Source organism: Stigmatopora nigra, chromosome 15 (genome assembly GCF_051989575.1).
Source record: "Stigmatopora nigra isolate UIUO_SnigA chromosome 15, RoL_Snig_1.1, whole genome shotgun sequence".
NCBI classification, from domain to species: domain Eukaryota; kingdom Metazoa; phylum Chordata; class Actinopteri; order Syngnathiformes; family Syngnathidae; genus Stigmatopora; species Stigmatopora nigra.
This window is the reverse complement of record NC_135522.1, coordinates 12,159,375-12,173,586: the sequence shown is the minus strand read 5'-3', so window position 1 is coordinate 12,173,586 and position 14,212 is coordinate 12,159,375. Positions and strand designations below refer to the sequence as shown.

At 40.5% G+C, this 14,212-nt stretch overlaps 1 protein-coding gene across 1 annotated transcript in view; it reads left to right on the top strand.

Moving 5' to 3' along the window:
• The window catches only part of dus1l (dihydrouridine synthase 1-like (S. cerevisiae)), a 30,619-nt gene extending 18,591 nt beyond the window's left edge, over positions 1-12,028 (top strand). The window contains exons 7-14 of the mRNA XM_077734774.1: positions 2,206-2,309; positions 2,376-2,523; positions 2,862-2,958; positions 3,039-3,124; positions 3,227-3,393; positions 6,118-6,155; positions 10,317-10,392; positions 10,836-12,028. Coding sequence (XP_077590900.1) covers positions 2,206-2,309; positions 2,376-2,523; positions 2,862-2,958; positions 3,039-3,124; positions 3,227-3,393; positions 6,118-6,155; positions 10,317-10,392; positions 10,836-10,984 — 865 coding nt within the window. The 3' untranslated portion in view covers positions 10,985-12,028. The remainder of the gene's footprint in view (positions 1-2,205; positions 2,310-2,375; positions 2,524-2,861; positions 2,959-3,038; positions 3,125-3,226; positions 3,394-6,117; positions 6,156-10,316; positions 10,393-10,835) is intronic.
• Positions 12,029-14,212: the final 2,184 nt, after the last annotated feature.

Genomic DNA, 14,212 nt, shown 5'->3' with positions numbered 1-14,212 from the left:
TTATATCTAGACCCAATCAAATCAAGATCACTCTTAAAACCAATTGAATACTTCTAAAATGCAATTTGAACGTTTGGACCATAATGAGGTTTTAAATAGAACTACAATATGTAAACACAAGATGGGGGAGGGCGGGCCGGCAGGTGAGTGTTAAGTGCGTTGTCCTCACAGCTCTGGGGTCCTGGGTTCAAATCCAGGTCGGTCCACCCGTGTTGAGTTTGCATGTTCTCCCTGGATCTGTGTGGATTTCTTCCAGGTACTCCGGTTTCCTCCCACATTTAAAAATCATGCATGGTAGGCTGATTGGACACTCTAAATCAGTGATTTTCAAACTTTTTTGGCCACCGCCCCCTTCACCGCCGGGCCAAAATGCCAACGCCCCCCTCTTTACCCCTTTCCAACGAACGCTAGAACGACTATATTGCTAAATGTCACAAGAATTGGTTGATTCTTCAATCACAAACAGTTTGAAGACTAAAAAAAACAATTTTAATAAACAAAAATGGTTATCATTTATTCTTCAATAAAAACTGACTTGCATGTGGAGAGAAGCTTAAATAAATAGAAGACAGGCGCCTCAGATATTATTCGCTAATTTCGTTTCTTTTAATAGACCAATGCGCAGTTCACCTCGAATCATAAAAATTGATAGCTGATGCATTAAGCCGGTCGCTGTGCGCATACGTCTGTGGTTAAGCGTTGCCGGCACGCTATTGTGTGCTCCTCTGCGGCTGACTGGATGGTGGTGGTTTCCCCAGTCGCCTGCATCGACGATAAACTCGCGACAATTAGTGATATACGGTATATGCGCGCTGCTCGTGAGTGCTCGAGCAGACAACGTTTCTTGTTTCAATAAAGCTTGTTTTTTGTCGACTTTTTATTACAGACAATCAATTTTTCCGGTCTTTCTACAAACACCAACGTCACATTTTACTGTAATTGCTCCATCGCCCCCTTCACTATTTCAACGCCCCCCATTCGCCTGTTTATTCGTCAGCGCCCCCCTGAAAGTTCACACCACCCCCCGAGGGGCGGTACCGCCCACTTTGAAAACCACTGCTCTAAATTGTGCCTAGGTATGGTTGTGAGTGTGTATGCTTGTTCATTTAACAGCCAAGCTCTTCGGTGATTGGCGTAGAGATTCAGAGCCGGAAGTTCATGTATGTATATTAATTGGTATTGAGTTTCAGATATGTGCGGCGCGGACAGAGGTGCTTTAGCTAAGGGCACTCTTTTTTTAAGGAAACTACACAGTCACCTTTTGACCCAACCCTTGTTGATGTGTTTTTGTACAAAATATTGCGGTGGAGGAGGGGCTTTGTGTTGGAACATTTTGTTAACTTTGCGTATTTAACAGTATTGTTCCAGTTCTGGTGTTTGTGTGTGTTTTTTTTTAATATCTGACAGTGGTGCGTTTTGGCTTTCTGTCCAATACTTCCAAAGCTTGCTTATAAATGGTTTAAATTGGTTTTAGTGTTGTTTTGCAGGCTGATGACCAACTTGTTAGGCAGAAAGTCATGTGTGATATGATCGTTGTGTCAAAATATATTTTTGCTGACTTAGGTGTTAGATTGTTTCTAATAAACCTAAAGTTAGACACATTGAATTTAATTTTATTTAGCATGTTTTTTTAATGTAATTAGAAGACTATTTGAGGGCCAAGAGTGATTTCTAGATATTTCAGGACTACATTGATTGTTTTTCCCTGGACAAAAACGTTGGGGTCGCTGTTATTTGTCGCTTTTTTTGAGGAGTACACACCGACACTCTTAGATATGTTTCAGTGTAGTTGAGATTTTTCAAGCCAGTATGATGTCAGATGATGCACGCAGGAATGGTGGCACCCAAGCCACATACCTGGCATCCGCTCAGCCAGGGGTTAGGTCAGGGGTGTCAAACATACGGCCCGCGGGCCGAATCCGGCCCGTCTGGTGGTTTGGTACGGCCCGGGGAAGAAAGCTGCCTTGTATAAAACAAATATGAATTTTCTTTAAAATGTGTAGTTCTTGTATTATCCGCTAGGGGTCGCAGTGTTTTAGTACGTGCAGACAACATGAACTACATACAAATCACATGTAAATGTGGGAACATTTATAACACCAAACACTTTCTCCATGTAACAATGTTTTGTATGTTTAAAAAAATGATACTTACAATATGGCCAAAAGATTAACCTAATATTAACTGAAAAATATAATGTTTCAGGAAGGCTTTAAATATTCCTGTCTTTGCCAATGGCAACATTCAACATCTGAGTGATGTGCAACGCTGCATTAAGGAGACGGGAGTGCAAGGGGTGATGAGTGCAGGTGTGTGATGCAATGGCTGTTTAAAAGATTTTATTTTTAATTGATTACATTTTTTTTTATGTTCAGAAGGTAACCTTCATAACCCAGCAATCTTTGAGGGACTCAGCCCACCAGTTTGGGAGATGGCTGAAGAGTACTTAGAGGTGGTGAAGCAATATCCCCCATGCAACCTGTCCCATGTGCGAGCCCATCTCTTCAAGCTGTGGCACCACACGTATGTTTATGTCTTCTGTGTTGGTGTAGCAGCAATAGCTGGTATAAATTGGAATTTAATAGTTTAAATTCAAATAGATTCAGTGATTGTATTACGGGTTATCGGCCTCTAACTACTAATAATCGGTATCGTCCTGAAAAACCAATATCGCTCGACCTCTAGTTATGGGAGTAGTATTGAAAACCTTGGGATGAATTAGGGCATTTCTTTCTAAAATGTGTCTCAAGTAAAAAAAATTGAATTCATGAAACCACTTCTGAAACAAATTGATTTCATGACTAGTGGTACCACAGTATGAAAATATATATAACATATAGGTATGCGGTGTGTTGTGTTAGACTTCAGATCCACCAAGACCTGAGGGAAGAGTTGGCTAAAGTTAAAACCCTTGAGAGTTTGGAAAATGTTAGTGACCAGCTGAAGATGCGATGCCAGGTAACAAAACTGCTAGTCAACTCCAAAGAAAGTAACCGTATATTTTCTGACTCCACATCATTGATTGCTCTGCGATTCAGGAGGAGATTGCCAGCGGAATTGATACAAATAAGGAGAGCAGCCTGCCATTCCCTCACTGGATCTGCCAACCATATGTCCGACCACCGTGAGTGGCTATTTTTTTCACTTTGGGACTCTACATTAGTTTTCCTAAACTGATATGTTGGTACTAATCAACACTCATCAATATCTTTTGATTTGCTTACAGACCAAAAGATCTGTCTGCTAAAGGTAACAGCCATGTTTCACAAGAGATGAAAGGTTGCCAAAAGAGAGCACTGGAGGATGCAAAAATGTCAACACAAATACTCTCAAAAAACAAACAGAAGAAAATGTCCCGCAATCCAAGCAAGAACTTTTTTCCTGATCAGAAACGTAAGTTTAATTTGGGCATGGACCTACAATACCTTGTACTTTGTATGTGATGGTTTTCCTTATTGAAACAAGATTACACTTACAGATACAGATTTTTTGTGTGCCTAATGCAAGATTTGTACTGCACGGTTACACATGCCTCATACATTAGGTATAACCACAAAGATACACCAGGATGCTGCAATGATTATTTAAGTATGAGAATGAAATTGCTATTCCTTTTCACTATCACGAATTATGGGTGGGCGAGATGGCAACAATATCACATCACTTTTTTTTAGAAAATATAATCAGGATTTAAAAAAAAAAAAAATTGGATTGTGTATTGGTTGATTCCAAACCACTGTGCTTTGCCGCAAGAGATGGTCTGGTGTCTAGTTTTATCTCATTTTAAGGACCGCTCTATCCTCATTAGGGTTGCAGGGGGTGCTGGAGCCAATCCCAGCTGTCTCTGGGCCAAAGGTGGGTTAGACCCTGAATCGGTGGCCAGCAGGTCACAAGGAGACGGACAACCATGCACACTCAAACCCATACCTAGGGGCAAGTTAGAGTGTCCAATCAGCCTATCATACATGTTCTTGGAATGTGGGAGGAAACCAGAGTACCTGGAGGAAACCCAATTGGATTGATGGATGGATGTATATGTATGTATGTATGTACGTACGTACATACGCACATATATGAAATAACAATGTCATGACTCTTGAGTTTCCAGTTATTTCTACAACTCTTATTTTTCTCTGATAGAGTGATTGGAACAGAAACAAACAGTCACAAAAAACATTCATGAAGTTTGGTTCTTTTATGACTTTATAATGGATGAACGGAAAAAGTTATCAAATCTGTTGGGTCAAAAATATACATACAGCAGCGCTAATATTTGGTAAGATGTCCCTTGGCCATTTTCACTTCAATTAGGCACTTTTGGTAGCCATACACAAGCTTCTGGTTTAATCGTTAACCACTCCTCTTGACAGAATTGGTGTGGTTCAGTTAAATTTGATGGCTTTCTGACATGAACTTGTTTCTTCAGCATTGTCCACAAGTTCTCAATGGGGTTTAAGTCAGAACTTTGGGAAGGCCATTCGAAAACCTTAATTCTAGCCTGATTCAGCCATTCCATTACCACTTTTGATGTGTGTTCGGGTCATTTTTCTGTTGGAACACCCAACTGCGCCCAAGACCCAATCTTTGGGCTGATGACTTTAGGTTATCTTGAATAATTTGAAGGTAATCCTCCTCCTTCATTATCCCATTCACTCTCTGTAAAGCACCAGTTCCATTGGCTGTAAAAAACAGCCCCACAGCATAATACTACCATCACCGTGCTTGACGGTAGGCATGGTGTACTTGGGGTTAAAGGCCTCACCTTTTCTCCTTCAAACATAATGCTGGGCATTGTGGCCAAACAGCTCGATTTTTTTTCGTCTGACCACAGAAAGATCCTCCAGAAGGGGTTATCTTTGTCCATGTGATCAGCAGCAAACTTCAGTTGAACCTTACGGTGGCGCTTTTGGAGCAAGGGCTTCCTTCCTGCACGACAGCCTCTCAGTCCATGGAGATGCAAATCACGCTTGACTGTGGACACTGACACCTGTGTTCCTGTTACGATCTCGCCGCGTAGTGCGACGCGATCGTAGGGTAAGTTGAACCCAGATGCAGAGTCGCCGAAGTAAATGGAAAGGTGAGGCAGATCTGTAGCTCTTGTAGGTTGATTTAATAAACGGGGTAGCATAACTTAAACAACTTGGCTTGACCACTCATTACAAACGAAAAGAACATGCGGCGTGGCGTCAATGGAAACAGCAATTACTACGAGGATTAACAGGAAACAAAACCAGGACGAAACCAGACGATCCGACAGCGTCCACAGAAAATCATAATGCTTAAATACCAAAAATAATCTAATCACGTAATTAGTGACAGCTGATAGTTATCGTGACGTCATGCCAGGAAGGCAATACAACCACTCCTGACAGTTCCAGCAGCTTCTAATCTTTGGCAGCTCTTCTTTTTGGTGATTCTCGGTAGAATCTTCACCCTCCTGACCAATCTTCTCTCAGCAGCAGGTTATAGCTTGGGTTTTCTTCCTGATCGTGGCAGTGACAAAACAGTGCCATGCACTTTATACTGTACAAACAATTGTTTGCACTGTTGCTCTTGCGAACTGCAGCTGCTTTGAAATGGCTGCATGTGACTTTCCTGATTTGTTTAAGTCAAGGATTTGCTTTTTCAGATCAATGCTGAGCTCTTTTGACTCTCCCATTGTAGTGTTTGTGAGTGTTTGCATTCAATGAGCCCTGTTTAAATGGCCTCGGAGAACTCACCAGCTGTAGTCACTCATAATCACTCACAAGAAATTAAGAGGCCGTACTATGAAGCTCATTTCACTGACACAACTTTCTAATTCACCAAAATTGCTAATTTCTGTTGCTGTATGTATATATTTGAACCAGCAGATTTGATCACTTTTCTGTTAACTCATAATAAAGTCATAAAGAACCACACTTCATGAATGTTTTTTGTGACAAAGAAGCATCTGTTCCAATCATCAGAGAAAATTCTGAATTGTAGAAATAACTGGAAACTCAGAGAGCCATGATATTATGTTCTTCACAATTGTATGTAAACTTTTGACATCAACTGTAAATATGTGTGTGTGTGTGTGTACCTTTACATAAAAACAGCTAGAAATGCACTGACTATGTTTTTCTCTATCAACAGCCAAGTACATCAAATGTGAACAGTGTGGTAACCCAAAGGTAAGGTGTAAATTGAGTAAATAACGTCTTAGATCAGGGATGCTCATTTTGTCGATAGAGATTGACCGGTAGATCTCCAAGGTACTACTGGCAGATCGCGGATTTTATATCATGTATAAAAAAAGTTCACATAACTATATAGCTTATTTTCTCGATAATAAGCCACATCCGCGTATCAGCCATACCCTTAAAATTGCCTTTAAATCGCTGAATTTTACAATTTGTCTCGTTTAAGAACCCCGATTCTCAATGTTTGCCTCCATAGTCATGGTTTTAATGAGTACAAATGTGTTACTTTGAAGGGAAAATAATCGCACGGGGTATTTCTGAGACACTGCATAAATCCAAAGGTGAATATCATAGGGAGGTTAATGTGCCTATCTTTGTAAATGCAAAATATCAAACGATTCAATTTGAAAAAAAAGAAAGAACTTGACGACAACCTGATGCTTTTTAATAACGGAGATGACATTGTGTCGGACATATTTGCTCTAATGTCATAATATCTCGATTCTTTCGATGGTTCATATTACTGCAATAGTTGTCACTTTCGAAAGACACAAAAAATTAATGTGGAATTGTCTTTTATTTCATAAAAAGCAGGGGGAAATGACAGTGCAAACGTACAGTGGGGCAAATAATTATTTAGTCAACCACCAATTGTGCAAGTTCTCCTACTTGAAAAGATTATAGAGGCCTGCAATTGTCAAAATGGGTAAACCTCAAACATGAGAGAAAGAATGTGGGGGAAAAAACTGAAAATCAAATGTTTTGATTTTTAAAGAACTTATTTCCAAATTAGAGTGGAAAAGTATTTTGTCAACTACAAACAAGCAAGATTTCTGACTGTTAAAGAGGTCTAACTTCTAATGAGGTCTAACAAGGTCTCCACTTATTACCTGTATTAATAGCATCTGTTTTAACTCATTATCGGTATAAAAGACACCTTTCCACAACCTTAGTCTCTCACACTCTAAATGGAGAATGTGTTCTAATCAGATGAAACCAAATATACAACTTTTTGGTAGAGACAAAGGTTTTCGTGTTTGAACGAGAAAGAATACTGAATTGCATCCAAAGAACACCATCTCACTGTGAAGCATGGTGTTGGAAACGTGCTTTGGGGCTGTCTTTCTGCAAATGGACCAGGATGACTGATCTGTATAAAGAAAAGAATGAATGGAGCCATGTATCGAGAGATTTTGAGTGAAAATCCCAAATCAGCAAGGACATTGAAGATGAGACGTACCTGGGTTTTTCAGCATGACAATGATCCCAAACACACGGCCGGGGCAACAAAGTAGTGGCTTCGTAAGAAGCATTTCAAGGTCCTGGAGTGGCCTACCCAGTCTACAGATCTCAACCCCATAGAAAATCTGTGGAGGGAGTTGAAAGTCTGTGTTGCCCAATGACAGCCCCAAAATATCCCTGCTCTAGAGGAGATCTGCATGGCGGAATGGGCCAAAGCACCAGCATTAGTGTGTGAAAAGCTTGTGAATAATTACAGAAAACGTTTGGCCTCCGTTGTTGCCAACAAAGGGTACATAAGGTATTGCGATGAACTTTTGGTATTGACCAAATACTTATTTTCCACCATGATTTGCAAAAAAATGCTTTGAAAATCAAGCAATGTGATTTTCAGTTATTTTTCCCCACAATCTGTCTGTCATGGTTGAGTTTTACACATGTTGACAATTACAGGCCTCTCTAATCTTTTACAGTAGGATAACTTGCACAATTGGTGGTTGACTAGTTACTTATTTGCCCCACCATATGGAAAATATGCAAAAAGGAATGTATAATATATAGAGAAGCAGGTGTATGCCTTTTAGGTATGTAAGTATGGAAAGTGACGGTTAATGTCAAAAGAAAGGCTGACGAATTTTACCTATTTAAGCCATGTTTGAGTGCTATCTTTGGTAAAACGTTGTAAGCCAAAGTGAAAATCTGACGAAAATATATACTCACACAATGGCGGTGGTGCGGCCCGCTGGTGCGAGTTGACAGCGCGTCGGCCTTACAGCTCTGGGGTCCTGGGTTCAAATCCAGGTCACATACCTCTCCGGGTACTGCGGTTTCCTCCCACATCCCAAAAACATGCAGGGTAGGCTGATTGGACACTCTAAATTGCCGTTAGGCTTGTGTGTGAGCGTGCATGGTTGTTGTCACCTTGTGCCCTGCGATCGGCTGGCCCGAAGTCAACTGGGATAGGCTCCAGCACCCCCAGCAACCCTAAAGAGGGTAAAGCCGTTCAAAAAATGAGATGAAATGAGACAATAACGGTGCTGTTGCGTAGTTCATGCAACTAACTTCAAGCGGAAATGACTAAGCGGAACCACTAGTGTACACTGAAGAAAGTATGGATTTTTGGAATCATCACTGAGTGTATGTAATGAGAGCAGAAAGCTAACATATTTCTGCTCAGACATACTAATCGATAAAACTTGCAAGTGCTCAAAGCTTGAATTTACACACTTAGAGAAGGTAAAGAAATTCAATCACTCATCTATTCGACAGCCGTCTCTGGCCACCATATTCTCAGCTCTCTACGAGGCAGTTTGTATCCAACAGCCGTTTCTGTCCACTATGTCAACTCTACGATGCAGGGAGAAAAGGTGCATGAGAATGTTAACCTGAAACATCCACCCGTCCATAAATCATGCTTGATCTATTCCTGCTCCCCGAAACCCCATTTGTTCCTGTTGTGGCGGAGGGACTCAGTGAGACGTGATGGTGATGGATGCGCTTACCCTGTGTAGTTGTGGGGTGGGACGCCTTTCCGCGTCATTTGCGGTCGTCATTTTCATACACACATTCATAGACACACACTCACACACACACACATATCCATCCGTACATCACGCTTCATAAGAATTTGAGAATAGATGGAGTGAGATTTATGAATGGGTGGCTCTTTTATAACTTTCATCACGACAGGAAAAGAATGTGTTTCGGGGAGCACCTGGAGACTCGCTGGGGGAAATTTTTCCGAGGGTGGCGTTTGTGGATGACGTGGAAAGGTGTCGTACTTTATAGCCGAGTTGGGTTGGCGCAGCCGACGGCATCGTGTCTCGCCCAGTCTTCCCGTAAGGAGAGGGGGAAAAAAGTATTTCGGGGAGCACCGGGAAGCTCACAGGCGGAAAATATTCAGAAAATGACGTGGAGAGGCGTACTACGTTATGACTAATCAGCCATGCGGTGCGTTTAGGGCACATTATGTAAGAACAATTCATACATCAACTCTGCTTTCAGCATTACAAAAAAAGTTGAGTTTACACACTTGGAGAAGGTGAACAAATTTAATCACTCGTCTCTTAGGATCCGACAGCCGTTTCTGGTCACTATAAAAAAAATTAAACTTCCTACGTTGTACGGTTTGGACAAAGATAGCAAGATAACCTTAACATGTACACACACTCACACACCCATAAATAACGCTTTATAAGGATTATAGATGAAGACTGTAGTAATGTATTAAAGTATACATCAATCTATATATTAAAAAATTATAAATACTTGAAATACTGTACTCACAATGAAAACAGTTCATCTCCGCTTGATATAAATCTAATAAAACAAAACTGCGTGCCATTGCCTGGCTTCAGCCTGTGTACCTACTTCACTTTTTCGGTCACTGTCATGTTTCATTTTTTCTTGAGCTCATTGGATGCCTTAGATGACACAGGAAGCTTAGGGGGCATTTAAACTGGCGATTCAAAATCCAAACAAAGCTGGCACAGGCTCGACGTAGCCTCCACATGGTAAAGTGCGCAATGTGAAATTTAACCCGAAGAAAACAACAAAAGGCAAATTTATTATTCGGGGTGACTACGGTGAAATTTCACTTCTTCAGAGTGCCGCCCATCTCAGGGACGGAAAAAAAGCCATCCTTGACTTATGCCATTTTTCATCTTTTGTCTTCCGCTTGTGAGTGCCTGCGTGAATTTTGACATTTTTAGGAACATTTCTTATTTGGATACATAATATAATAAAATGTGAGGTACTGGATTCTCGAATATTAATGCCTTTAGGTGTTGAAGGATGACAGGTCTATTTGAAAATATAGGTATAATAATTTGGGGAAAAACGATTAAAAATTAAATGCGAGTTAACAATGGCCTGTATGCAAATTTAATTGCTTGACAACACTTATCCTTACAGGGAAATAAGTGTGTCTTCAACCTTTGTCGAGGCTGTTGTAAGAAGAAGTCCTTCAAGGAGGTGGCAAACTGTTCAAGTCAGTATAACATTTATATGTCAACATTCATTTATATGTCAGCATATTCTGTATTAGATTTAAAATTGAATATACCTCTACAGTTTTATAAAAATGATATAGAGAAAGATGATCAAAGTGTCTCCTTAAATTAGCAAATTGTGAGATTGGTGACCAAAAATCATATTACCACCATACACACATACACACATACACACACACACATACACACATACACACCCACACACACACACACACACACATAAATATCTTATCTATTAACGTACTTACTACCTACGAGGAGTAGCCATTTTGGTTAGGCAAGTAGAAAGAAGGCAGTGTAAAAACTAAGCTTGACTATTATCTATTTTATCAGTGACACAGGATCTAAAGACAATTCTCGACTAATCTTTGAATTTTCTAACATGGGTGATAAAATGGTGTGTGTTTTCTCTGATTTACAGGCCATGGACTCAAATTCAAGAGCAAGGCCGATGCAATTAAAGCTCAACTAGACCAGACAGATACAAAAACTGGAATAGAGAAAGACTGCAGCCCTCCACAGTCCCTTCAACTCCAACCCTCAAAGCTGCCTACTGTGGATATGCCGTAGCCTCCAACATGGACCACATGACAACCATGTTGTACTTTTTTCATATACGGCCTGTTAGAATTTTTAATCCAGCCCGCTGCCGGCGTTGTCTAAATTATAGTAAAAATTAATTACCTCATTCATTTCCCTTACCGGTCATCACTCTCAATTTATAGACTGGACAGTTCGCCGAACGGACGTTTGGGCGACTGGACAGTTAAAGACGACTCTCTTTCGTTGAATAATAATGTTCTTAATGATGAAAGTAAATTTGAAAATAAATTTTCACCTTCAATTGTCTTTTTTCTTATATTTCCATCCCCATCTTTGACAAATTACATTGCGTGTCCAAATGCTGTCAAATTTGAGTATCCATTCTGGCCCGCAAGTCAAAAATTTGCCTACCCCTCAAACACATTATCAATAGGCTGCCATTGACTGCGGTAGACGTCTGATTCATGTTGACTGAGATTTCTGTTATTAGTCTACCGTCAATGGCAGCCCGGGAATAAGCACTCTTGGCCAGGCAGATGTAGCAGAACCGAACCGCAGGATAAGTTATTCCCATGAAAAGACAGCAATGGGGTAAAATCCAGCCGAAAACAGCATTTAATGGTTAAATACAAATACTGGAGCTCTTTAGACACTAGAACCGGGCCCTGGGTGTGATTTCCCTGGGAAAAAGACAGCGATAAAGGGCAATACGTCCACTCGCCAAATGGCCCAAAATGCACTAAAATGGGGTCAAATGTGATTCCTGCTGTGAAATATATTTGTATTCTTATATTTAGTCTTGCACCCTTTTCACTATGATGTATTAAAAGTTACTAGAATAGAATTTAACTTACACCTATTGGTTAAAATGTGCACTACACCTTTTGCACTCCACCTCCTTCATTTGTATTAACGCCTCCCATTTTTATGACTTGTCTTATCTCTAATAAAACCACCGTTGAAGCAGCTTTTCGGCGGGAGATAGCTTAGAGGAGCTTGGAGAGTAGTCACACTCTCGGGCCTCAGGATGGCCCACTCCCCCGCCTCTGCAGACGCGGCCTTCAACTTTCATTCCATCTGCCTCAGTGTGTGTTCCTGTGTTCGAGTTTATTTAAGTGTTGGCTGGTAGCCCCAACATTCTGGTGCCGAAACTCCGGGAGGTTTGGCCTCCTGCTTTTGGATCGCGAAAAATTAATCCAAAAATCTGACGTCAGCTGTCTCCCCATTGAGGAGAAGGGTGATCGATTTTCCGCTATCCAGAAGAAGGAAGCAAATCCATCCCACCGGACGCAGAGCACATCTGAGCGGTAAGGCACTTTTAAAATTAATTTGTAGAATCCAATCCAGTATTGAGACCCCGTCTTTCTAGAGAAGAAAGATGCTCCGTGTGTCGGAGAAAAATGTTTCTTTACCGCTCCCCGTAAGTCAGGGGAAACGTTCTCGGGATTTGAGAAGTTAGGTAAATTAAACGGGAGATCAAGGTAAGGATCTCCAGATTTCTGGTTTGAGTTCTAATGCGTGAATCACCAGACAAAGAGGAGGAGGTCGCAACTCTCCGCCAGGGACTCCGAGGATTGCGTTAAAGATATAGAAAAAATATTATACTGTGCCAAGAGAATGAAAGCTAAAAATAAAGAAAAAATATATATATAGAATAATAAATATAAAACTTGCAAGTAATCTTCATAAGGAGAAATTTAAACCAGAGCACTTGTGACACGCTCGTAAATCACGTCGTTTGCCGCGCAAAATAAGAGTATAAACGACTATCTAGGCGGGAAAATAAGATAGTAAATTAAACGGGACGTCCCTAGAGAAGGTGAGTAAACACTAAATAAAAACTAATAAATACATTATAAGAATAACGGAATATATCAATATCATTTTTGAATAAGAAAAAATCTTCAAACAAAAGAAAAGTTGCAAAAATGGGTTTAACAAACAGCAAAGAACTCTCAACCGACATGAAGTTTATGCTGAAGCATTTTCCTGGATAATTGCACATCTTTGAAAGAATGGAGGAAGAATAAAGACAGAGAGAGGAGTGGGGTGGGAGAATGTTGGAGGAGCCATTACAGGCCATAAAGCGTAAATTACAAGTTGAGAAGGCTATTGAAAAAAAAAAAAAAGGAGAAGATATGTAGAGAATTTCAATATATTCAAGTTTAGATCGTTCAGGCCAAATTAAGCATAAAATATGTATTTAAGAGATGGCGGATTGGGACGGGACATCCCGAGAGAGAACAAGATAAGGGCGGGGAGTGAAAAGGGCAAAGCACATGTGAAGAAAAAATGGCTGAGCCGAGGACAAAGGAAAAATGGCGGCCAAATGGGGTGAAAAAAGCCTTCTTTCCCTAACCCATCCCAAAACTCGCCAGCATGACAGGTTTGATTGATGCCAGGCCTCCTCCTATCCCCCCTCTCGTACCAGGCACGGGGGGGGGGGGGGGGGGGGGGGCTGCTCCTGGAATGCCAGACAAGATGTCTCAGTTTACCTCGCATCAACAAGAGCAGAGGGAGATAAGAATTTAGAAGCAGAGGAGACAGAAATGGCATTCATCCAAATTATTAATGATATCAAACGAGAAGAAAACAATGCAGAAATGGCATTGATCCAAATTATTAGGAAAAGTTTAGATAAAAGTTTAGATAAAATAATTAATTTAAGAAAAGCATGATTTCTCTGGGATTATGTGAGCATCATAGATCATTCAGTGCACGGAATGTGTCTCGCTCGCCTATCAACAGATGAGATATGCTTTAGCGCAAGTCATATTAATGACTATTGGAATATAACGGATTGCATAGGCTTCAAACAATTGATGTCAATCAAATGCCATTAACCTAGTTCTTTTGAGAATGATTAGTGCTGATAGGACAGCAAAAGGTGGTTAGCTGCCAATAAGCCCTTTTCAGGGATGGCGCTCTCCACTAGTGATAAAAAAAATGCAGACCACTGATGTCTGATTATGAATGCGTGTGAGCGTGAATGGTTGTTTGTCTTTTTGTGTTTTTGATTGGCCATCCACCAAGATATAATTGATCAGTTAGATATCAAGGTGGAAAAGGATTTAGCAAATTGGAATCAATTTCTGAAACTGCCAATAAGCCTTTTTGGATGGCGATGAAAAATCAAGGAAAATAGTTTAGTCCAAAGAAATTTTTTGATGATAATGCATTGGATTGGAGGAACAAATCTGCAATGCGAAATTTTGAAGCACTGAGAAAAACAAAAACAGTGGATCATATGAAATT